This window comes from Bos javanicus, chromosome 16 (genome assembly GCF_032452875.1).
Source record: "Bos javanicus breed banteng chromosome 16, ARS-OSU_banteng_1.0, whole genome shotgun sequence".
In the NCBI taxonomy this organism is placed as follows: domain Eukaryota; kingdom Metazoa; phylum Chordata; class Mammalia; order Artiodactyla; family Bovidae; genus Bos; species Bos javanicus.
The window spans coordinates 48036677-48061389 of NC_083883.1; the positions used below are offsets into that span (position 1 = coordinate 48036677).

General features: G+C 55.4%; 2 protein-coding genes across 8 annotated transcripts in view; one reads left to right on the top strand and one right to left on the bottom strand.

Moving 5' to 3' along the window:
* Positions 1-22821, bottom strand: part of KCNAB2 (potassium voltage-gated channel subfamily A regulatory beta subunit 2) — a 96299-nt gene extending 73478 nt beyond the window's left edge. For 3 of the 7 annotated variants that reach the window (XM_061382930.1, XM_061382926.1, XM_061382928.1), the window contains exon 1: positions 22324-22821. The gene's annotated coding sequence lies outside the window, so the exon portion shown is untranslated. Of the gene's footprint in view, positions 1-6396; positions 7272-22323 lie in introns of those variants that run through there. The other 4 variants (XM_061382934.1, XM_061382931.1, XM_061382929.1 and 1 more) reach the window with 3 other exon arrangements.
* Positions 22822-22870: 49 nt separating this feature from the next.
* The window catches only part of NPHP4 (nephrocystin 4), a 137813-nt gene continuing 135970 nt past the window's right edge, over positions 22871-24713 (top strand). Inside the window, exon 1 of the mRNA XM_061382913.1 lies at positions 22871-23846. Within this exon, the coding sequence (XP_061238897.1) occupies positions 23651-23846 (196 nt within the window). The 5' untranslated portion in view covers positions 22871-23650. The remainder of the gene's footprint in view (positions 23847-24713) is intronic.

A 24713-nucleotide genomic window follows, 5' to 3' on the forward strand; every position in this document is an offset into this window, starting at 1 on the left:
CCTTGCATGAGAGAAAGCAAATTACTGCAGAATCTTTTTTGACTCAAATGACATCTCCAAAGCCCTAACCAACATCAGCAATCTGAAACACCACCAAACAAACCCCCATTGTTGGGAGATGTCTTTTGATGGATTGGATACCCCTCTGGATGTTGGAGCATCTGATGAAAGACATCTATGGTGGGGACCAAAGCCTGTGCAGCGAGGGGCCAGAGGGCGATATTTTGGGCTTTGTGAATCTCTGCCCTGTGAAAGCAGCCAGAGACAATTTGTGAATGAGAGGGTGTGGCTGTATGTCAATAAAACTTTATTTATAGGGATTTCCCTGGCAGGCCATTGGTTAAGACTCTGAGCTTCCACTGCAGGGGACATGGATTCCACCCCTGGTTGGGGAAATAAGATTCCGTTTGCCAAGAGGCATGGCCAAGAAAAGAAAAAACAAACAAAAAACTACTAAACCTTTACCTACAAAAACAGGGACTTTTCCTGGTGGTCCAGTAGTTAAGACCTCACCTTCCAATGGAGGGGATGTGGGTTTGATCCCTGGTTTGGGAGCTAAGATCCCACATGCCTCTCGGCCAACCCCCCCCCCCAAAAAAAACATAAAACAGAAGCAATATTGTAACAAATTCAGTAGACCTTAAAAATGGCCCACATCAAAAAAATTAAAACAAAAAACAAAAAACAGGTGGTAGGCTGGATCTGGCCCTCCGGTCATAGTTCGCAGAACTTTTATCTCTAAGGACTGAGGCTGAAGCTGAAGCTCCAATACTGTGGCCACCTGATTCCAAGAGCTGACTCATTAGAAAAGACCCTGATGCTGGGAAAGATTGAGGGCAGGAGAAGGGGACAACAGACGATGAGATAGTTGGATGGCATCACCAACTCAATGGACATAAGTTTGAGTAATCTCCAGGAGTTGGTGATAGATAGGGAGGCCTGGTGTGCTGTAGTCCACGGGGTCACAAAGAATCGGACACAACTGAGCGACTGAACAACTATTAAAAGAGGTGACATCCACCAAAAAAAGATGGAGTGTGGATCCTTACAAGATCCATGGCACTCGCAGCTCTGCTCTGTCCTTTTGTAGGGACATTCTGGTCAGGAAGGGGACCCCCTCACTTATAGATGACTTTCATGCTGCCTGCTGGCCAAGCCTGTGCCCCCACTGCCTAGTGGGGTGCTGGGGAGGAGAGGAGAAGGCACAGAGGCACTGTGCCCCCTGAGTCCTCATTAACCTCTTTTACTTTGCTAGTAATTCTGATTTATCATTGGACTGCAGGCCTGATTAATCTGTTCCTAGTAATACATGTAAAGCCTCCCTCCTAACCGCTCGCCAGGGACAGCTGGCCACTGTTGCAGGCTGCTGCCTCTGATGTTGACTATTTTTGGTTCCTCTTCTTGCCTCATTTATTTTTGATTTGGGTTGCTCACACAGACTGTATGTTCTCTTTCCCGCTCCTGCACTGAGATGAAATAAGTGTAGAATTTTAAAATCCTGCTCATGGTGCCTCAACATGGCACCTGGAAGGTGCCGTCGGAGGTGGGGCTGCCTGCCCTTGAGCTCTGGCCTGCAGCCTTGCGTCACTCTCCTCGACACAATGACCCGTCCACTCCTGGGGAAGGGCTGGGCCTTCAGCACCCTGCATTGACACTGGGCTTCGAATAGCTTGGGGTCCAGGACACCTGAGTGCCCTCTGAGGGGTGTGGATGGAGAAGGTACCAGACGTGCACCTGAGCAGCATCCTTGACTTCATCCTTGGGCGAGGACCAGTCCAAGCTGCTGGGGACCGAGTGCCGAGGTTCAAGGAGCCAGGATAAAGGCTTCCATGTGCACTCATTCACTTAGCGTTCACCCCACACCCTGTGAGGCTCATACTGCTTATTACCCATCACTGGTGATGGCTGGGAAACTGAGGCTCAGGGTGGTTAAGTCAGTCTGGCCATGGCCCCCCAACAGCCCTGGGAGTCCCTCCTCTGAACCACAGCTCTGAGCTGCCCCCCAGAAGAGAGGAACAGTCAAACACCTCCTCCCTACAAGGGTGAGACAGCGTGCTTTCCAGGGTGAGAGTAGAAAGGGTGGGGGGACAAAAGGCAGAGTCAGGCGGGAGGTCTCATTAGGAGACCATCGATGATCCAGGTGGGAGCTGGGGAGGCCCAGGCTGGGGTGGCCGGGTGACTGGTGGAGTTGGGAGGTGGAGACCAAAAAGCCAGCTCTTAGGTGGATGTGGGGCCTTAGAGGAAGGTGGGGGTGCAGGGTGACTCTCAGGTTTCTGCAGAAGAACTGCCAGCTCCTGAGATGGGGGAAGTGGTGGGGTGCAGCAGGTTGGGGGTGTTCTGGAGACTGGTGGTGGCTGCGTCCAGTCTGAGGAGTGCATGGAACACCCATGTGGGGCTGGGGTTCTCCTCCCCTCTCTTCTGTCACTGAGCCTTGGCAGGTGCCACCCCTCTGCCCAGGACACTCTTACTGTGTGTCCCCACTCAGATGTCACCTCTCCAGGGGCCCATCCATCATGTCAGCATGTGCATTTCCTGAGGAGCTTGTACCCTAACCTGTGGAGACACCACCTGGCTGTCCTCCAACCAGGCGGTGAGCCCATAGGGCAGCCACTGGGTCAGTCTCATTCCCTGGGGAATCCTTTGTCCTGGGACATGGTGGTGCTGAACATGTGCAGGCAGGTCACACCCACTCAGCATGATCATGTGCTCCTTCTTCCTGCAACCTCAGCACCTCCTCCAAGGGGTTTCATGGTGGGAGAGTGCAGCCCACACAGGCCCAGGTTGGGACTGCAGGCCATCACTGGACTTGACAGTCTCTATCAGGTGTGGAGTTCCTGACCAGGGTGACCCTTGGTTCAAGACGCATGTACAGAGGCAGGTATGCATGCATAGACATAGAGCACATGTATATGCATGTGAGAACATGTATATACACTTGCACACTATCTCTACCATCTCCACCTTCATCATCTCCACCAATTTCATGACCTTCACCGCCTTCACTTCCATCACTTCCACCACCTCCATCTCCACTCCCTCCGCCACCTTCATGCCCATCACCTCCACCACTTTCATCTTCATCACTTCCACCTCCACCACCTCTAGCACCTCTACAACTTCCACCTCTATCACACCCTCCACCTTCACCCCAGGCTGCCTCCGCTTCCTCCAAGCACTGCTATTTTGGAATCCCCCCTGCTGAACAATGCTCTGAGCTTAAGTTCTCACCTCCATGCCCATGAGCCCACAGATGCATCTCCATCCCACCCCTCTGACCTGAGGCCCAGGTTCAGGACCTTGGCTGCCTGTTGGCTCCATCCACATGGCTTCCTCTGGAACATTCTCTCTCTTGCCCATCTTCACTGCCAGCCTCGGGTTGTCCGCCTGTCACCAGAGTCCCATTCCCTGATGCTCCTGTACCTATGGTAGCCCCAACACCTGTTCCTGCCACTCCCCCTGGGGGAGCAACATCATCTGTTGGCAAAGTCACCAGCCTTGGGGTCCAATGCCATGGCTGCTTCTCCAGCCTGCCCCGGTCACCCCATACTATTACACTACAGCGGTTAACCAACAGTGGGGAGGAATTGACACTTTTAATTTCTAACACCTCTGTTATTCATATCTTCTAAATGACCTTCCTTGATGCCCCAAGAAGCAAAGAGCTGGAGCAGGTCTACTTGACTCCAAAGTCAACATTCTTAAGGCGACTTCCTGCCATTTTTTCCAGACTCTCAGATGATTCCTGGAGAAGAATGCTCTCTACAGCTTTCCGGTCTAAATCTTTGACATTCGAATACCAGCCCAGCCCCTGGGCACCCTCATCCCCAATAAAATCTCCCTCTCTTGCCTAAATCCAACTGGGGGATACAATGTACTACCCACCCCTCTTCCCCTTAGGCTTTCCAACCCCTTTTATTTACCTGAGCAGGGATGAGGAAGGACTTGTTAACTTGCCCTTGGAACATGAATAACCTTGGACCAGGTATTCCACCTGTGACCAGGGGAATGGGGATGGTTGGAGGGGGAGGGGCAGGCAGCAATTCCCCAGTTCCCCGAAAACAATCGCTATGAGATCCCCAAGACAGGGATTTTTCAAAGTCTGTGTGTTCTGGTCATACTTCAGATAGTTCTTGAATCTAAAATTTATCTATTTATTTTTCTAGTGATCTCTAAATTATGACAAGTAATGTTGGCTTTCCCTTGATTGCAGGAACAGCGAGTTTCATTTCAAAATAAGCCTATTTAAGAAGAAAGTTTAACCATCTAAAAGAGAAACGCAAACTCAGAAACAGATCTGGCTGTGTGCACATATGACTCATAGCAGCAGATGAAAGGCCGGTGGCTGGAGTGTGGAAATACTTGCCAAAGACAGAGACAGGCAGACAGACAGAGAGACAGGGGGACCAGAGTACAGGAGAGACAGTGCTTCCTGAACCTGTGGCCTCAGAATCTCATCTCCGGAAGTCCCAGGAGGAGGTGCATAGACTGCACAGGGCAAAGTGAATTCTGGGTCAGCATGCAGTCCTTTCTTTTTTTTTTTTTTAGAACTAATTTAAAATCCCCCTTTGTGAAAGTGTATCAGAGTTCCTCCCATTATAGGAAGTTTATCCAGACAGTCTAGGGAGAGACCAGAACCCCGGCAGGATGGAGCACTCCAGGCCAGCCCTGGAGAAGTGCTATAATGACGGCCTGGGTGCGGGATGTGCCTCTGAAGGTGTGTGTGTGTGTGTGTGTGTGTGTGTGTACACACACACAAGCACACATGTGCATACACACACAGACACACACACGGGCCCACTCTATCAGCCGGCAGCCCAAGGTCTGCTGTCCGTTCACATACCCCGTGAGATGCCAGGGAAGCCCTTTCCTCCCACCGCCTGTATGCTCCACCCTGGCCAGTCCAGGAAGGTGGCACCGAGCTCCACATGTGGAAGGACCTGCAACCTCATGGTCAATGTCCCAGACCAGCACCGAGCAGCCTCCTGCTGCTCTGAAAAGCAGATGTTCCACAGGGCCAGTGAAGACAAAGGACTCAGGTCTCCACCAGGTAGGCGGTGATAGCCACAAGGTCCTGAGAGCCATCTGCGTGACTCGGACATCCAGTCAGAGAACATTTCAAACATAGCCTCAGAGAGTGTGCCCCATACCTCTGGGGGGAGGCAGAAGGGCTGGGCCCGTTCCCACCTCCCCTGGGATGAAGTGTACCCAGGAGTGTGTTTGCTCTCCTCTCTCTCCTGCCTCAGTGGATCCTCCCAGAGTGATGGAGGAGGGGCTGCTCCCTCTGGGAAGCCAGGCCACAATCAATTCAACAGGCATCTCCCCACCAGGTAGCCCAACATGAAGCAGCCCCTTGGAGGAGGCTTGGGGTCGGGGGGCCCCACACAGTGTGAGATCTGAGTGGGGGTGTGCTGGGGGGCAGAGCTGTGTCCCCAACATTCCCCCACCCCTGCTCTCTTTTCATGATGAGAGCATCTCTCCCCCATTCTGGTGCCAGGAGCTTGTCCTTCAGGGGGAGAGGGTCTTAAACATAAAGAACAGTGGGACCAGAGAGCTCTGTCCCCTGTGCTGGCCACCATCAGGGGGACAGGGGCTTCCTGCTGCAGAACAGGGACTCAGCTGACTGCCTGGAGGGCCTTTCCTTGTGAAACCCAAGCCCTGCCCTTCATCCCAAAGAGAAAAAGAACTGCAGGTCTAAATGGCCCACCTCCAGGGTTCCCTCCCCACCGGTGCTGGTGAGAAGATCTGGGTGAGGCTGGACTCCCCCTGCCCTGCCACTCACCAGCTCCCTGGGGGGCGGTTGTGCAATCTCAGAGGACTCCAGGCAGCACCCAAGGGCAGAACTGAGCCCAGGGCACTCTGCGGCCAGCACGGTGCGCATCTCCAGTCGGTTGGCTGAGGCTGCAGTGCTGCGAGTACCTGGCTGGGGCGTCAGAGACAGAAGCTCTGCATCCACCTCTGAGCGAGATAATCAATGAACCCAAGAACTGCGGTTGCGGGGAGGGGGCAGGAGGTCCAAGCACACGCATACCCTTCCCCCAAGTGGTCAGACCAACAGTGAACCTGGTTTTCCCCATTCTTCAAAGGGCATCCTGAATAGAAGGGACAGAGAAATGTCTCCTCACCTATAACAGTGGACTGGGGTCTTTCCAGCTGAGTCAAGGTGGGAGGAAAACACAGAGTTGGGGGTAGGGAGGAAGGACCACCCCCCCCCCCCCCCCCCCCCCGCCTCCTGCCGCCAGTGATCAGGGCTGCGATTCCTGCAGTGATTCAAAGCCTGACTCAGCAGAGACACGGGAGAGAGCAGAGGCGGTCCCAGCTCTCGGCAGGCGGATGGATGAAGCAGCTCCAAGCTGCTTCCCTGGTCGGGGGAGAGGGGTGGGTTTTTTAACTGCTTACCCCCCAGGATGGCAGCAGAAGGGAGAGGCTGGCATGCTGGTGTCCCCCTGACAGGCAGTCTCAAAGCTGGTCTCTCCAGTCTAAGTGGACGCATTGGCGCCCTCTTGTGCCACCAAGCAGTCCCTGGACACACAGTCCCCAGTCCCCTCCCCCAGTCATGCTGGAGTCTCTTTCTCTCTAGGGCTCTGGATGACCTGGGGCCGGGAGGCCTTGGGGAGTGGTGGGTGTTCTCACCTCACCCGCGGTGGTAACACTGAGGGGCTGGTGGTGGGCTGTGGGGATGGGGGCCGCCTACTTCTGGCCAGTGCTGCTCAGGGACCTCTGGCCACCGTGTCCAGCTAGCCCCTCCCCTGTACTTGGCACAGTCAGTGCCTGGCACAGCATGAGGCTGACTATCCGTGGCTGATCCCCAGAACTTTGCATGATCACACACACGGCGGTGCCGGACCCCTGGAATTCAGGTGGATTTTAATGGTGACCCTTAGGAGATGCTGGGGGATGGACCTTGTTGTCTTTTGTAGAGGGAATAGGGAGGCTGAGAAAAAGGCTGCTCGCCAGTGTCTGATGGATCCGACTAAACACTGTAGCATAAACTTGTCCCTCCCTGGGGAAGCACAGACTCACATCCTGAATATGGGGGGCTCTCTGAATGCCTCCCATCTGCCCTTGATGGAACACGCTGTCCTGTCTCACCTGCTTACCCTGTCACCCACAGTTGAGCTCTGTGAGGCCTCCCCAGGCTGCTTGCCCACTGCTCTGAGGCCAGGAGGAGACTCTGCCCTCTAAGCACACTGGCAACTGTGGACAGGGTGACTCCATACTGGATCCCATTCCTCATCATGGGCCCCAGCTCTGGGTGCAACTGCTGGCTTTTCAGTAGGGTGATCCAACTCAACCCAGCTCAACCCCAGGTCCACCTGCCACCCTTCCACTTTTGCCCCGTAGACAGTAACACCTGACATGCAGTCCCTCTCAACGACGAAGAATCAGAAGACCAGAAAGAAAACCACAGAGGGGGCTCTGGGGGCAGTGGTGGGAATCAGTGGCAGAAACCTGCTGTAGTGGCTCAAACCATGTCCCTGCCCATCAAAGAAGTGAAGTGAAGTGAAGTGAAAGTTGCTCAGTCGTGTCTGACTATTTGCGACTCCATAGACTATACAGTCCATGGAATTCTCCAGGCCAGAATACTGGAGTGGGTAGCCTTTCCCTTCTCCAGGGGATCTTCCCAACCCAGGGGTTGAAGCCAGGTCTCCTGCATTGCAGGTGGATTCTTTACCAGCTGAAGCCCAAGAATACTGGAGTGGGTAGACTATCCTTTCTCCAGCGGATCTTCCTGACCTGCCCATCAAAAGACATGTCAAAGTCCTGATCCCTGGTACAGTTGAATATGCCCTTCTGCAGCAAAAAGGTTATTGCACATATAATTGAGGCATGTTATCTTGGATTGGGGCTTCCTAAGTGGCTCAGTGGTAAAGAATCTGCCAGGAGACATGGATTTCAATCTCTGGGTTGGGAAGATCCCTGGAGGAGGAAATGGCAACCAACTCCAGTAGTCTTGCCTGGGAAATCCCATGGACAGAAGAGTCTGGTGGGCTACAGTCCACGGGGTCACAAAGAGTCGAACATGACTGAGCTCCTGAGCATGTGCAGGCACATCCTGGATTGACCTGTGTGTTAGTCACTCAGTTGTATCTCACTCTTTGTGACCCCGTGGACTGTAGTCTGCCAGGCTCCCCTGCCCATGGGATTTCCTAGGCAAGACTACTGGATTAGGTTGCCCTGCCTTCTGCCAGGGGACCTTCCCAACCTAGGGATCGAACCCACGTCTCCTGCATCTCCTGCATTGCAGACAGATTCTTTACCACTAGCACCACTTGGGGCGGACCCTAAATCCAGTGACAGGTTTCCTTACAAGAGGAGAAGACACAGATGCAGAGAGGGAGGCATGGGACGGAGGCAGAGTTTGGGGTGATGCATCTACCAAAGCAAGGAGGGCCAGAGATGGCCAGTGACGCCAGATGTCGAGAAAGGCCTGGAGCAGACTCAGAGCCTCCACAGGGAACCAGTCCCGCAGGCACCTTGATTTTAGACTTCCAGCCTTCAAAGCGGCCAGCGAACAAAGATGGCCATTTTGAACTCCTCCACTTGTGGTCATCTTCTCCAGGAGCCCTGGGAAGCAGACTCACCAGCCACCCTTGGAAACCCCCTAACCTTAGCAGGTTGTAGGTGGAAGCTGCTCTCTCTGGGGGTTGTGACCCTCTGCTGGGGCCCTGTGCCCCCAGCCCTGGTGCAGTTCCACACCTTGAGGGGAGTGGGTGTCTGCAGGCAAATTTCTGCAGCTCTCTTGCGTTAGTGAATAGGCTCCTGGGGCTCTCCCCACTGTCAGGGGACTGTAAGAATAAACAACAAATGATTTCAAAGAGGATTACACTGCTGGGACCACATGATAGAGGCATGAAAGATTAATATCTTGCCCATGCAGCACTACACTAGCAATTCGAAAGCCAGCTTTACTCCATCTCATCCATTAAAGGCTCTGTTGAATTAAAAGGGATGCAAAAGGAAGCCATCAGGCACTGCGCCTTTGCAATCTTGTAATGAACAGGAAAAAAAAAATGCATTTTTAAATGAAAATACTCATTGAGGGTGAAGCTGTGAGGAAGCTACTCCAGTGAGGCGTTGCTGCTTTGGGGGTGTGCAGCACAATTTTCTCAGAAAGTTATCAGGTAATAGAGGCCCAGAGCCTGGGATCCAGAAATCCTACTTATATAAACATAAGCTAACCATTCAAGGTCCGTCTAGTCAAAGCTATGGTTTTTCCATAGTCATGTATGGATGTGAAAGTTGGACCATAAAGAAGGCTGAGCCTCAAAAAATTGATGCCTTTGAATAGTGGTGCTGGAGAAGACTTCTTGACAGTCTCTTGGACAGCAAGGACATCAAACCAGTCAATCCTAAAGAAACTCAACCCTGAATATTCATTGGAAGGACTGATGCTGAAGCTGAAGCTCCAATACTTTGATCACCTGATGAGAGGAGCCAACTCACTGGAAAAGACCCTGATGCTGGGAAAGATCAAAGGCAGGAGGAAAAGCGGGCAACAGAGGATGAGATGGTTGGATGGCATCACTGACCCAATGGACATTAATTTGAGCAAACTCCAGGAGATAGTGAAGGACAGAGAAGCCTGGAGTGCTGCAGTTCATGGGGTTGCAAAGAGTCGGACATGACTGAGCAACTGAACAACAACCATTCAAGAGGAAATAAACTTAGATGCACACCAGTGCTCATGATGGCACTATTGGGAAGGGTGAAAAATTGCTAAACCCCTAAGATCATGTTTAAGTGAATTATGGAAAAATGATGGGATGTGAGTCAGTTTCTTGCAGCGATGACTCCCTGTTGGGAAGGTGCTCAGGCAGTGATGTGAGTCAGGGAAGTGGAGAGCCCCACGATTCTGCCGGCAGGAGGGGAAAGCATCCAGGACATGGGGAGGGGGTCCCACCTCCCAACTGCATCACTGCTGACTCAGTGACCCCCTTCTGGTGGGGTGTTTGTGTGTATGAGGCAGGGGAAGACAGACTCTAGGGGTAGCATGGGGAGTCCCACGTGGGGCTCTGCCAGCACCAAGCTGGGGGCTGGGCTGGGCCTTCTTGTGCTTTCCCCTTACCAGGCATCCTGGCCACTCTGGCCCAGGGGCAAGGCCACGAGTGAGGTGATCTGAGGCCCAGAGTCCTCTGGTGGCTGTGAGACCTGAGATTGAGCATGAAACTCGTCCTCACCCATGAAGCACCAACTTCTGGAGTAGCTGGAGGATTAAGAGTAAATGCTCATGGGTTTCAGCAAGAGCCTGACAGAGCAAATCCCGGACCAAGGGCAGCTGCTGATACAAATAAGGACAGGAGAGTCACCACCCTAGCTCTCTCTTCTGCATCATCATGGTCATCATCACTGCTGTCATCAGCAACATGATCGGCATCATCGACACCACCACCATCTTCACTACCATCACCACCGATCCCATCAAGACCATCCCCACCAGCACCATCATCATGGTCATCATCACTGCTGTCATCAGCAACATGATCATCATCCTCATCAGCACTACCATCATGGTCATCATCATTGCTGCCATCAGCAACATGATCGTCATTCTCGTCACCACCATCTCCATCATCATCCCCACCAGCACCATCATCACCACTACCGTCACCACCAGCATCAGCATCCTTTTCCAGCATCATATGAAGCGCCTGCCTCCTTTCTGGAGCAGGGCAAAGGCTTTCGGTCATCTAGCCTCCCTCCTGGAGACCATCAGCTTCCCTGGAAACCTGCCCATGGGACATGGCCTTCTCTGTCTGCCACCTGGGACCACTCAATCGGGATGCCCCGGGATGGTTTCTGCAGTTCGAAGGAATTATCTCCACATGATTAAGTGGCTCTGCTATAAACACATGAATGTGGCTGCTGGGCACTGAGCATGTGGTCTGTTTGTGGAGGCTGCCGGGTTGCAGGACACGGCTCATCTGTCCAGATGCCAGGCGGCTGGGAGCCTGTGGCCATCAGCCTGTGATGCCAGTCCCTGGACCATAGCTGCCTCAGCACACAGGCTCTGACACCTGGCTTTGTCTCACCCTCAGCTGCAGGGGTGTATCCCTGCCGACTGCCACCTCTGGCTGGGTGCCAGGTCCCAGAGGCCATGGCTGCTTTGCCTTCCCTGGGGCACTGCCTGTTGTTCAAGGTGCGGCAGGATTGTGCCCCAGGATATGATACTTTGCAGACGATCCATCAATGGAGCGGTCTGCCTGAGGGAGATGGAATAAGGGAGCCCACAGTGGGAACAGCCTGTGCCTGCTTCCAGGTAGCCCAGGCCTGGTCCCATGGCTTCAGCTCAAGGACTCAAAGATCACCAGGTGGCCAGTGCATTGCAAGTCAGCTCCTCCAAGCAGGGACTCCAGAGGTTCCTGGGGCAGATGAGTGGACAGATGGGGAGGCAGGAGGGCAGTGCCAGAACCGGCACTAGGACTTCATTCCTGGAATGGAGCCTCACAAGAAACAGAGGGGTGGAGGGTGCTCAGGACTGTGGCATCACCTCTCCGCAGCTCTGAGCCCTGGAGATGTGAACACAGTGAGGGAATGGGTTGTGAGGGTGGGCCTTGGACACTTGCAATGCAGTGGCTCGAAGGACCAAGGTCTCATGGAAGTCGAGGAAATCAGCCTGGGTCAGGCGAGATTTCCTTAGGCTTACAGGGAGGGTGATGGCCCTGGAGGTCCTACCCCACCAGCAATATTCACCCATGTGCGGCATGCTAAGTCACTCAGTTGTGTCTGACTCTGCGACCCCATGGATTGTAGCCCACCAGGCTCATCTGTCCATGGGATTCTCCAGGCAAGAACAGTGGGGTGCGTGGTTATTTTCTCCTTCAGGGGATCTTCCTGACCCAGGGATTGAACCTGAGTCTCTTATGTCTCCTCATTGGCAGGGGGGCTCTTCACCAGTAGTGCCACCTGAGAAGCCCATATTCACCCACATGAACAGAGCAGTGAGTGTCTATCTGGAGGACTAGGCACTGGCTGTCCGGTTAATGAAAGAAGGGAAGGGACTGAGTTGGGGGATGCAGGTGCACCCCAGAAGTGCTCTGATGAATGGAGGTGGTTCCGGGGATGCTCTGGCACTTGGTTTCTGCCGAGGGGTTTCACTTCTCTGATATTCCTGAGTGAGGTGGCAGCCATCAGCCTACCCTGTTCTGCCTTCTGGGAGGGTCCATCATTTCTGATCATTGCCAAGCACCTGCTTCTGCCATGCACCTGCCCCAGGGCTGAGCTGGGGGTACAGAGGTGACTGGACAGACATGACCTATCTTCAGGGGGCACATATTCTAGGAGGGACCAGACACTGGGAGCTCAGAGAGACTTATGGGATGCTGGCTGGGGGCTCAGGGAGTGGACACCAGCTGGCGGTCAGAGAGTTGCTTGGGGGCCCCATGCTGCCAACAAGTCTGATGCCTCCATGAACTCCAGTTTCTCTCTCCCTAAAACGAGTGGCTGGACCACATGGTGTCAAAGAGTAAGGAGCCCAAAGGGACTTTCTTGAGGACTGCTGGCTACTCGAGCTCAGCCCACCCACTCGATAATAAATTAAATAGACCCTATAACAGTTTATATGCCTGCTGGCTCAGGGCTGCTTTAGAGACCAGGGGCTCTGCATGAACCTTGGAGCAAGTGCCCTCTCATCCCCTCAAGGGACTGGGGAAGTGTCCCCTGACCTGTGCCCTCAGCCCCTGACCCAGGGCCCTTTGCTTGCAGAGGCCTGGGTGACTGGGGCTGCACCTGCCGCCCCCTCTCCTGCTGCTCACAAAGGCTGCTGCCCGGGGCCCATACGCCTGTACCGTGGGTCCCCGCCTGGCCCTCGGCATCCATACAACCCAGCAGGTGGCTGGAAGCCTCCAGCAGTTCCCCATTGTTACCATGGTTACCAGGCTACAGGAAGGTGGGGAGAAACCCTCTCCTCCACATCCCTCCCAGCAGTACCCCAGTGGGCTTTGCCAGAACCTTCCAGCCCTGGGTGAGGAAGGGAATGAGGGCCCAGCCTGATACACAGGCTTTCTGTGTGTGTTTTGTCGGGGGGCTGTGGCAATCATATTAGCTGAGCAGCTCAGGGCTCCCAAGGGAACTATGGGCAGGGGACAGGGTGGGGGCCTCCAGGGACTGTCAGCTCCCTCTCCCCCATTCTGGATTCATGACCCAGCTCAGACCCACAGAGGGGCCTCATCTGTTCTTTTGTTCTTTCCAAGGTCACGGGATGCCTGAAAAGCCATTGCAAATCCCAACAAAATAGCACCCCCTTTCTGCAGGGACACAGGTGCTCTGACTCTTAGGTGCAGAGATGCCTCCTTGTTTACACCCTCCTGTGTCCTGGCCAGGGCACATTTTTCCTTTAAAGATGAGTAGTGTCTTAGACTTCCCTGGTGGTGCCGTGGTGAAGACTCCATCATGCAATGCAGGGGACATGGGTTCGATCCCTGGTCAGGGAACTAAGATCCCACATGTTGTGGAGCAACTAAGCCCATGCACCGCAACTACTAAGCCTACGCGCTGCACAGCCCTAGCCACAACTAGAGAGTCCAGGCAATGCGACAAAGGATGCCGTGAGGATTCTGCATATGCCACAACAAAGATCAAAGGTCCCACATGCTGCAACTAAGACCCAACACAGCTAAATAAATAAATAAATATTAGAAAGCACAGACACCACTTTGCTGACAAAGGTCCATATAGTCAAAGTTACAGTTTTTCCAGTAGTTATGTACAGATGTGAGAGCTGGACCACAAAGAAGGCTGAGTGCTGAAGAACTGATGCTTTCTAACTATGGTGCTGGAGAAGACTCTTGAGAGTCCCTTGGACAGCAAGGAGATCAAACCAGTCAATCCCAAAGAAAATCAACCCTGAATATTCATTGGAAGGACTGATGCTGAAGCTGCAACTCCAATACTTTGGCCACCTGATGCAGAGCGGGCTCATTGGGAAAAACCCTGATGCTGGGAAAGATTGAGGGGAGGGGAAGGGGACGACAGAGGATGAGATATTTGGATGGTATCACTGACTCAATGGACATGAGTTTGAGCAACCTCTGGGAGATAGTGAAGGACTGGGAAGCCTGGCGTGCCTGCAGTCCATGGGGTTGCAAAGAGTCAGACACGACTGAGCGACTGAACAACAACAAAAAATAAAGATGAGCAGTGCCTAGGACTTCCCTGGTCCAGTGGTCAAGACTCTGTGCTTCCAATGCAGGGGGTGTGGGCTCAATCCCTGGTCGGGGAACTAAGATCCCACATGCTGCTTGGTGTGACTCCTACCAAAACAGATGAGCAGCCTCCAAGATCTTTCCTCAACTAACCCCGCATCCCTCTCATGAGGACTCCCCCCAGCCCCCACACCACCACTGCAACCACCAGCCATCTCTGCACCTTCGTATGTGGCTCTCCCTGCCCAGAAAGCCACCCTGTCCTTTCTCTGTCTTCAGGGAGAAGCACAGCAGCTCCATCCTCGCCTCCTCGCTTCCTGACCCTGTGGCTGCACCTTGTCCTGTCGTGTTGTGCCCACTGGGCCTGAGTGGCACCTCCATGGGTTGGAGCCCACACCTCCTCCCCCACTGACTGTGATTCCTGAGGGCAGTGGCCCTGTCTGTGCCCTTGTTTCTTGGGTCAGTGAAGGAAGGGGTGGAGCACAGGTGAGGATCAGGAGCAGGGTCGCTCCTACGAGCAACGAGAGTCCCTTGTGTAGTGGTGTCAGGCCCAGGGTGGCGGATGGGTCTCATCTGAACAGGCCTTTTGTTTAGGGCGTGGTCCACGTGTACCCCGCAGGAGCTGCTCCAAGGGCCACAGTGGTCTTTCCTAACCCAACCTTCAGCCTTTGGGCTGAGGAGGAAGCATGACAGCCTCCCGGGAGCCCTTGTTGTGTCCCCGGCCAGGACACAGGAGGGTCAGAGCTCTGTGTCCCTGCGGAAGGGGGTGGCATTTTGTTGGGATTTGCAATGATCCCTTTTCTGGGCATTCCGTGACCTTGGCAATAGCAAGGGGGCAGACATGGCTCCAGGCCTCCTGGACTGGGTGACAAAAAACACCTTCTCCTCAGTGAGAGGCAAAGGCAACACTCCCCAGGGGGTGAGGGAGCTGCTGAGCAGAGGTGTGGAGGGGAGGGCAGGCCTCACGAGAAAGGGGAAGGGATGCCACAGGTTCAGTCCTGAGGGACAGGCCCGCTCTTGAGTGGAGTGCCTGCTTCCGTCACTCAGGACAGGTGAGAGAGTCAGCCTCCTGGCCAAGTGAGACAGTCAGCCTTCTGGCCAAGTGTTGTTCCAGGGGGACTGGGGCATGGCTGACATCAGCAACTCCCCACCCACAACAGGAATCAAGTTAGATTTGGGATTCGAAGCTGACAAAAGTATAGCAGGTGGCCCAGCCAAGTGAGGGCTTCCCAAGTTCCAGAGCACTGAAGAAGCCCCAGGAAGCCCCGCTCATCAGAACTTCCAATGGTCAAGGCGTGTGTCCTTGGGCGCCGCTTTACAAAGTGGAAATGGGAAAGTCTGCAAACTTCGAGTGTTTCTCAAAGTGCTGCCTCGCAACCCCAGGCCAGTGGCCACTGAGCCCCACCAGGACTCGAGGGGGCTGTTTTCATTCTCCCCCTGTGATCCCAATGTGTGTCTCAGGGCTCAGGACCTCCTGGTCCCTCTGGGGCCACCAGAGGGGCCCCCTTCTCTGCAGTCATGTCACATGCATCAGTGAGACTGCAAGGATGAGCCTCAGCCCTGCAGTTCACAGGCATCCCCAGAAATGTCCCTACTAGGGCAGGACACAGAATCACCCACCATAGAACCATCTTTTATGAATGAACAGACTGAGGATGTGGCTGATGGACCCAGTCACCAGAAGAGTGACTTTTCTCCCCACTGACCTGCTTGCCTCTCTCACCGTCCTTCCTTCTATCAAGGTCAGATTTCTCAGGAGCCTGGGCTTCCCAGGTGGCATTAGTGGTAAAGAGCCTGCCTGCCAATGCAGGAGATGTAAGAGACGCGTGTTCCACCCATAGGTTGGGAAGACCCCCTGGAGGAGGGCATGGCAACCCACTCCAATGTTCTTGCCTGGAGAATCCCAAGGAGAGAAGAACCTGGCGGGCTACAGTCCATGGGGTTGCAAAGAGTTGGACATGACCAAAGTGACTTAGCATGCAGTTAGGCAGCAGAGTGCAAAGGTCAGGAGGGTGGGTATTGGCCCCCAACAGCCTGGTTTCAGATCCTGACTCCTCCCTGTTCACGCTCTGTGACCTGAGGACAATCACCTCAGTTTTTAGGGCCTATTTCTGCACCAGTAAAAGGGGGACAATGTCAGCTCTTTAAACTGGAGTCGACATAGAACAGGGCAAAGAGGGTGGCACATGCACCTGTTGTGGGGGTGGGGAGCGCCATCACCTCCACTCCTGGTAGAGGCTGGCCCCAGCAGCATGGGGCCCGCCTGATGCAATGGACACCTGCTCCCGCCCCTGTCTCCATTTCCTCCTGGCCTCCAGGGTAACCCAGGGTCTCCTCCTGTCCTGATCTTCGTCTTTTCTCTCGAATCCTGCACTCAGGACCACTCCCTTGGCTCCTTATTCTGCCCCCTTCACTCTTGTCCCCACCTGCAGGGTGACCTGGTCCATTGCCTGGGCTGTGACAGGTGGGTGCTAGCGATCACGTTTGGTTTGAACCCCATTCGAACCCAGGTCTCCCCTTTCAATGACCACAGCCAAACCGAAGGCCAAGGCACATAACTTGGACCCAACGAAGCAGGGTCAGCAGGGTGCAGGCCGACGACACCTAGGGATGAAAGCCTGGGGTTCCAGGCTCCTCTCACCTTCCACATCCCACTGCCACCCAGCTCCAAAGAGGCCGTGCTCTGCTGCCCTCCTATCTTTTCATTCCTTTCATCAGCTCCAGACATATTTATGGGGTCCTGCTCTGTGCGAGATGCTGGGTCTACAGAAGCACCCAATACAGACAACAGTCTCCCCTTAAGAAGACACGCGGTCTCCCCCACCACCACACCCGGTTCTCACCACATGTCATAGACACATCTGCCTCCTCTATCCTGGCCTGGACATGTCACTGCCAGCTCCAAAGCCCCCATTCATCTGATGGCTGGTCTCTCAGACCCCAGTTCCTGCCCCGCCACCAACAACTCCTACAGGCACCTTCCACCTGTGTTTCCCCTGGATCTCAGCCATTGTCCAAAGCACTCCGCCCCCACTGTCCTCCCTTCAGGCACTTGCCCAGGCAGGGTCCCCTCCCAGACAGTCCTTTCCCAGTTTTGCTGTCACAACCCTGCCTCCTTTCAAGGTGTGGGTCAAGGGTCAACCCCATCTGCCCCCATCTCTCCTCTCTCAGCAGAGGCATCTCTGATGGTTCCTGGTCTGTGGTTACTGCCTCCCCTTCCTGGCTCCTGGCCCCTAGAGGTGGAGGTGAGGTGGGTCTTGCTCACTCTTGGCCCTTCAAATGTCTGCTGCAAAGGCCTTTCCCCATTGGAGGTATTACAGGTTTTAAACAATGTTTAATTCTAATTTACTTTTTAATCTGTGGATTCATCAGAATTTCCTTGTTTGAGTTGCCTCCATCCAGAAGGGGCAGGAAGGGCACTGTTTCGAGGGAGCCCCTACCATCACGGGGAGCTCGGGAATGCAACGTTCCCAGGCAGAATTCTAGCTCCTTCTGCCCTGGGCTGCATGTGACAGCTTGTGGACATCAGGCTGGAGTTGGCTCTGAGAGATTGTAAAGCTGCTGAGGGGTGGAAGATGAAAACATGCTGTGGTGCAGAGGGTGGGTGAGCTGGGGGCGGGGCTCTGCAGCCCCCTGGTCCCCACAGGCCACTGCACAGGTGGGCAGGCGGGCAGACGGGTATCCTCCAGGAGGCCTGGGGTAGGGAGGACAGGGTGGGGCGTGTCCCTCCACTCACAGGGAGGCTGTGATCTGCACAGATAGGTAAAGCCCTCCACCCTCCATGAGAGCCACCAGCTGGGCTCTCCCAGGTTCCTCTCCAGGAGCATACAGCCCCTCTGAGGAGCCCCACGTGGGCTCCTGAAATGACTCCGAGGGTGACCTGAGTCACTCAGATTGAGCCTTCCCGGGAGCCACCTGGGCTCCAGGTAGGGCGAAGGTTTGTGCTCAGCCTGTGACGACGCAGAGGCTGGGAAGCTGAGGAGGTTCTTGCCCTATGCTAGGCACTGTTCTTAGGCCTCTACTTGTGTCATTTCACCAAGCCCGAAAAAGGGTGATGCAAGCACAGGGTCAAGTAGCTGGGAGAGTGACAGCCGAACACTCAGACAGCTAGTTCTTCCCCAGGAGCCACAGGCCAGGACTGCTGTGCTTGCGGACCATATCCCGTATCTATGGGACCCCAGAAGTTGCTCGCTCACTGGAGAAACTAGCCCGACAATGAACAGTTTGCTGGTTTGCTTTGAACCCGGTGTGGGGATCTGAGAAGGAGAAAGATGCACTTGGCTTTCATCCGTTGAGTTGGATGATGGATCTCAGCGACTCAGCAGTTAGGCTCAAGATCCATGATCAAGTTAGGTGTGGGAAAACCCCCTAATATGGCTCAAGATCTTGGTGGGGAAAGGCCCCCAAGTGGGTCTGCAGCACAGGAGACGTTCCCAGCCCATCTCTGCTTTCCCCCTTTTCCCAATGTGGCACCAAGACAGTCAGTTCTGCAAGCGCCTGTGTGCTGGAGTGAGGGGGAAGATGGGCTGCCTGCAAGGAGGAAGTTCAATGGAGGAGGGAACCAGAGATGCGGGGGAACAGGTGTTGTGGCAAGGGACACATACAACCCCAGATGTCCCCGGTCTCCAGAGCTAACCACCTGGTCACTTGCTGGAGCAGGGGGACCTCCTGAGACTCTATTTTCCAGCTGATGAGTTAGAAAGTATGCAGGCACAGTGCACACTCTGAGTGGGGGTGGCCAGGCCTACAGCACACCCCTTGGTGTACAGAGAGAGGAAGGCTGGCTCCGTCTCAGCCCCGCAGGATGTGGCCAAAGGTATGAAGACCCAGTAGCTGCTCACCTCTGCCTGGGGAGGAGACTTCACATTCGTGCCAAGGCCAGGCTGGATGGAAAGGCTTAAGTTCACCCCAGAAGTGATGGGATGACCAGTCTAGTGATGTCCCCAACTGGCCCCTTTTGTGCCCTCTGGGGGAGGCCCTGTCCCTTTTTCTCCTCTGCACTAGCTTTGCCAAGGACCACATCCCCTTAGAGTTGCCCCAAAGAAAGGGGGGACATGCAGAGGCTAGGAGGCTGAGTGTGCTAGGCTTTCTGGTCATGAGAAAGGCAGCCTCCACATACCTCAGGAATGGCGGCTGAACCTGACCCTCCTGCACGTTGGAGGAGACGCGTCTATGGGGGTAAGGCTTTCTGGCACTTGTGGATGGGCTGGAGCCTGGTGGGACAGGCAGGGGGCTGGTGCAGTGGGAAGAGAACCAGGTTCCTCATGATCAGGAGGCTGGGTCTGTCTCGCCACCTCTCTGTGCTTAGTTCCCATCCAGACCAATCATCCTCCCTCACAGGGAGTGGGTTTATGGTTATTTACATGGACCCGCAGCGAAGCAAGGTCAAAGCGCAGCATCCCTTCTTTGCTTTTATCTCACCCAGTGGCCCGGCCCCTTGCCATCTCTTTGATGACATCTTTGGGACGACAGGGCCCTGGCTCTGGGGCACTGCCAGGCAGGGCAGGATGCTGTGGCTGAGGGTTCTCTGCAGTTGGTGGCATCTCTGACTCCCAACAGCCCCACTGACTCAGAAGCACCCATGGTGCTATTTCCCCATATGTGTCAGCATGACCTTACAAGTGCTTTCTGAAGGGCCACTGGTTGGCACATCCATGGGGTGTTGGTTTCCTCCAGTGGGCAGAAAGAAATTCCTGGCTCAGATTGGCAGGAGGCACAGGGTCTGACACCTCTGAGTGACCTTGGAGAAGTCTGTGCCTATGGGCTTCTGCTGATGACTCCCAAGTGGAAGATGCCCAACCCCCTTGCAGCTCTAGCAGGCTCACCTCTATGAGGTGGGACTTCTAGCTGCTGGGATGGGATGGAGGGGGCGTCCCTGGCCCTGAAGACAGTCAGAGACCGTTTTCCCCAAATGCTGCCAGAAGTGCCACTGTTCTGCCTGTAATTCAGGGACTTCAGGAAAGGGCTCTGGGATCTTTGGTGACGTGAAGGTCATGGAGAAGTGGAGGTCAAGGACTAGACACATGCTCCTTCCAGCCGGAGTCCTGGGAAACCACACACATTTCCCAGGGTTCCAGAAGCGGAGGAGGCTTTCCTCTGCCACGTGTGGAGCTGTCCAGTTGCTATGCCCCCAGCACTAACAAACAGGAAAGTCGAGAGGAGGCCCCCTCCCTTGCCGGAAAGTGCCAAACCAAAACTTGTACCAGTCACTTCCTCCTGAATCATCTGGGGTTTAGAAGATCATTGAAGAAGGAAAGCAAGCCAGCCCCAAGGTGTGAAGCTTCTCAATCTGCCCCACCTCAGAGCTTGCTCACCCCTGTGTCCCTCAGTGCCATGGCCCATGACCCTCAGTAGACAAGAAACGTGGTGTCTTTGTCACACCTGTGTGCAGTTGCTTTCATGCTCATTCATCCCCGTCCAGACCCTTTTGGGTTCTGAGCATGAGACCTGGTTTCACACTGCTTAAGACCCTTCCTCCCTGTGCGGTGGCTCAGCCCCCACATGGTCTGGCAGCTGGTGCAGCAGGAAGAGGCACAAGGAACTGGACCTCGGGTTTGCAGGGGAGCCTCCAGCAGGCTGCTTTCGAGGTAGGAACGCACTGCAGCTGGAACACCCTCAATGTCATTGAGGCCGGGAATGGGCTTGGAGAGTGTGCCCCACAGACAGGTCCTGGGTAGCCAATGCACTCTGGGCACCCCGTCATGACAGCTCAGGGGCAGGAGCCCAGGAACCACACGTGAGCCTGGACGCTGCAGGGAGATCCATACACTAAGCAACAATCAAGGAGGCAGACACGACTCTCCACAGTCCGCAAACCCTGCAACGTGGGGCCTGAATGTGGTTGTTTTGAAGAGCAGGGGCTTGCTCTTGGCATTGAAAGGCGGATGGCATTTTTGAGGGGGAGGAGAAGTTGCAGAGAAAGAAGAAATCCTGAAATGACAGACAGTGGGACAGCTGTGGCCTGAACTTGGTGTTCCTGCGCCTCGGATGTGGATGTATTAATTTCCATAAATGCTAATAGCCCATTTCCCCAAGAGCTATTACTTATGTCATCTCCCCCTGGATGCGTTTCAACACAGGGAAGACAAGTGAAAAAGGAAAGGACTGCCCCCACTGGTGGGTTTCCCGTTCCCCAACCCTGACCCCACCAGGTAGCTCAGGACTGTTCCTCTAATTCAGGGTCAAGACCCCCTGCCTTCAGCCCACAACCAGGTCCCTGTCATGCCAGGAGGCAAAGAAAGTTACCACCCCAAAAATGCTGAATCACAAAGTAAGCTGAGCAGGAAAGTGGGGGTGGGGTGGGGAGGGACATCATGGCCAGGGAGGAAGGCAGGGTGCTAAGGGACTTCTCACCTGGAGACCCCCTGAGGCTGTTCTAGACAAAGTGTAGACTCCAAAAGAGCCCCTGGACAAATGCCAGGGGGAGCAGAGCCAGGGTAGGCTGCCTGGATGGCAGGGTGGAAAGGTGGGCAGGTACAGGACAGCCACTGCAGCAGGACGCGGTGCAGTAGCTGGGGCTCTGTGTCCTGCGTCCTGTGGGAGCAGCAGCAGGTAGGGGAGGTGGGGGGGGGGGGAAGAGAAGCTGAAGATGGGGTAGGGGCAGAGGGGCCCGGGTGGGGTGAGGTGTGTAGGTAGCCAGATGAACTGGTGCAGGAGGGGAGAGCCAAGGTCCTGGGGAGCAGGGCAAGATGGAGAGAGGGCGCCCATGGGGAAACGTAGGGATTGGGAGCAGAGTGGGTGGGAAGATGGGGCTAGGGACCTGAAAGGAGAGGCAGGATGAGCCTTTGAGAGAGAGATGGGGAGGACTAGGACCAGGAGCGCTCCGATGGGGGGTGCGCTGAGGCTGGGAGAGGGAATGGAAAGAGGGATGGGGGAGGGGGAGGCGAAGCTGCGGGAAAAGGAGGGGTCAGGGAGGGATGAAGTTGGGGCAGGGGTCGGGATGGGAGCTAAAAGGTCGGGCAGGCTGGCAGACAGGGCAGCCAAAGGAGGGCGGAATGGGGGAAGGGATATGATGGAGAAGGAGGTGAGCCGGCTGGAGAGGAGGTGAGGATGGAGGCGGGTGCGGGGACGCGCTGGGGACAAGGAGATGGAGAGTCAGCGCGGGCCTCGCGGTGCCCGCCGCCGCTCTCCCGGCGCACTGCAGGGGACTGCGCGGATGGCTGGGGTCTCCCCCTGCACTCACCTGGGGGCTCCAGCTCCGGATCCTCTATCCCGCTCCGGATCTTCCTTCCCGCCCTGCCCCTGCGACTTTAGCGCCCCCGAATCCCGCTTGCTCCACCAGGTTCCGCCCGCAGCATCTTCACCTCGTGGGACGCCCGGGGCCACTCCTCTTCTAGATTCTCATTGGTTGTTCTTCACGCCAGTCACACTCTTATTGGCTGAGGGATCGCCGACCATGCAAATTAGGACGGGCCCGCCGCCGCGCCGATTGGCTGGCGCTGCTGGAGCGGAGACCCTGGACTTGGGCTCTGATTGGTCCCTGCGTCCTGCTGACGTGAATGACGGAGAGCGAGTTCTTCCCTTTCCAAGGCTCCTCTAGCTGGTGGCAGTGGATCCGGCGCCCCTTGGCCGGTCCTCGGCCCGCAGGGTCTGCGGCTCTGGTGGGCACCGGCCAGCGCCGGGCCTCTGGATCCGTCGTAGAGGCACTTCCTCAGAAGCCTGGGGCTCGACGCCCGGGGGCGGGGGCGGCTGCTGCAGGCGCGTCTCCTAGGTAACGCTGCCCGCCACGGGCGGAACCACGTTGGATGGCGCCGCGGGGGAGGTTGGACTCAGTCCAGAGGCTCAGGGGCCACCTAGCGGCCCGAGGCCTTGATCCCGAAGTGTATGTGGGGTGCTCCGTCCGACTCTTCTGGGGGCCCTGGGCCTGAGGGGCGCGGCAACTCGGCTAGCGCGGGGCTGTGCCCGCGTCGGTCGCATTTTCCTCCCCCTCTCCTTGACTTTTGGTGTGGTCCGGGCCGCCCGGTCCTGTAGGGTATCCGGGGCTTTTAGGGGCTCCATCTCTGCACTTTGCCCCTAGACTCCGCACCCACTGGCAGCGCTTCAGCTTCCGGCGACCGCGTGGGCTTTGCTGAGACCGCGGCATTGGCCCTCCCCTTTTCCCATTCGGACCCCTGCTGGGGACCCCCTGCTTTGCCTGCTGACCCGACCCATCGCCGCTGCCCAGTGGAGATCTAAGAGACTCCCTGACCCTCGCGGGATTCCCTGCTCCGATGGTCCTGCCTGCCTAAGGCCTACCCTGGAGCTGCTCCCGCCTTCCCCTCCGCTGTCCAGTCCGCCGACCTTCTGACCGCCTCCGAGCTCCCCACTTGGGCCCTTGTGCTCTTGAGAACCCCAGTGCTCTGTCTCCTGCTGCCTTCTTCAGACCCTGCACATTTCTTTCATGTCTGTCTCTATAGAAGACAGATGCCTTCGCAGCCCTGGTCCTGCCTTCACTGTCGCACTGTGTGATTTTGACTGAAGCGCAGGTGGGAAGTCTCACAAGCTTGTGTATTGGAAAAGGTGTACTTTAGATGATTGTGCCGTCGCCGCCAGTTCCAAGCCGGGTCTCCATCACAGCTCCCTGCACCCTCCTCTCCTCTGTGATTTTCATAGGTCACAACCACCTCTTTTGTGTGCTAACTTGTATCCTGTGTTTCTGCCTCCCTTCAGATACATTCCTTGAGGTCATCGTGGTTGTCTGCAGTGTTCTCCAGGGCCTGGCACAGGGTAGGTACTCAAAGAACACTCCTTGAAAGAGGAATTCCAGGCAGGGCTTAATTAGACTTCTGCTTACTCTAGGGGGGCGGGGGGGGGGGGATTTCTTCTCAAGTGGTGCATTTGGTAAAGAATCTGCCTGCCAATGCAGGAGATGCGAGTTTGACCCCAGGGTCTGGTAGATTTCCTGAAGTCGGAAATGGCAACCCACCCAGTATTCTTGCCTGGGAAATCTCATGGGCAGAGGAGCCTGGCAGGCTACAGTCCGTGGGGTCACAAAGAGTTGGACACGACTGAATACATACACACATGCACTTGGTGTCTACTCTCAAAAAAGCTCCTGAGCTTTCAAGGTTCAGGAAGGCCAGATCTCTTTTGCGTTTGGGAGGGAAGCTTCCTTGTGCCCGGGAAGTTCCTTGTGGCTCCTATCCCTCCCTTTCCTTGGTGAATCACTGCTGACGAGACCTCAGCCCAGCTGATCACTTCAGTGCCTGGGTCCCTCCTCTTCTCCTCCCCCCACCAACCCCTTGCCAAAAAGGGAGACTGGGTTAGGCTTGTCTTCTCTGGGCTGCTCAGGCTTGTCCCCTAGTCTTTGTCCTACTGGTTATTTAGATTCTTGAAGACAGGGTATTTGACAGTCCGCTTCACTGTACTGGGACAGAACAGATGCTTGGTGAATATTTGTTGATCAGGTAGGTCTGCAGAAGCAAAGACTTCCAGGGAGCTTCAGAGGCCCCCCTCCTTTTGTAGGTGGGAGGCAGATGCTGGGAGGGCAGAGACTTTGCAGAAGTCAGAGAGGAGAGCAAGGATCAGCCCAGGCTCCTCGACCTCTTTGCTCTCACTTTACCCTTGAGGGCTTCTCCTGGCCTTGGTGGGCAG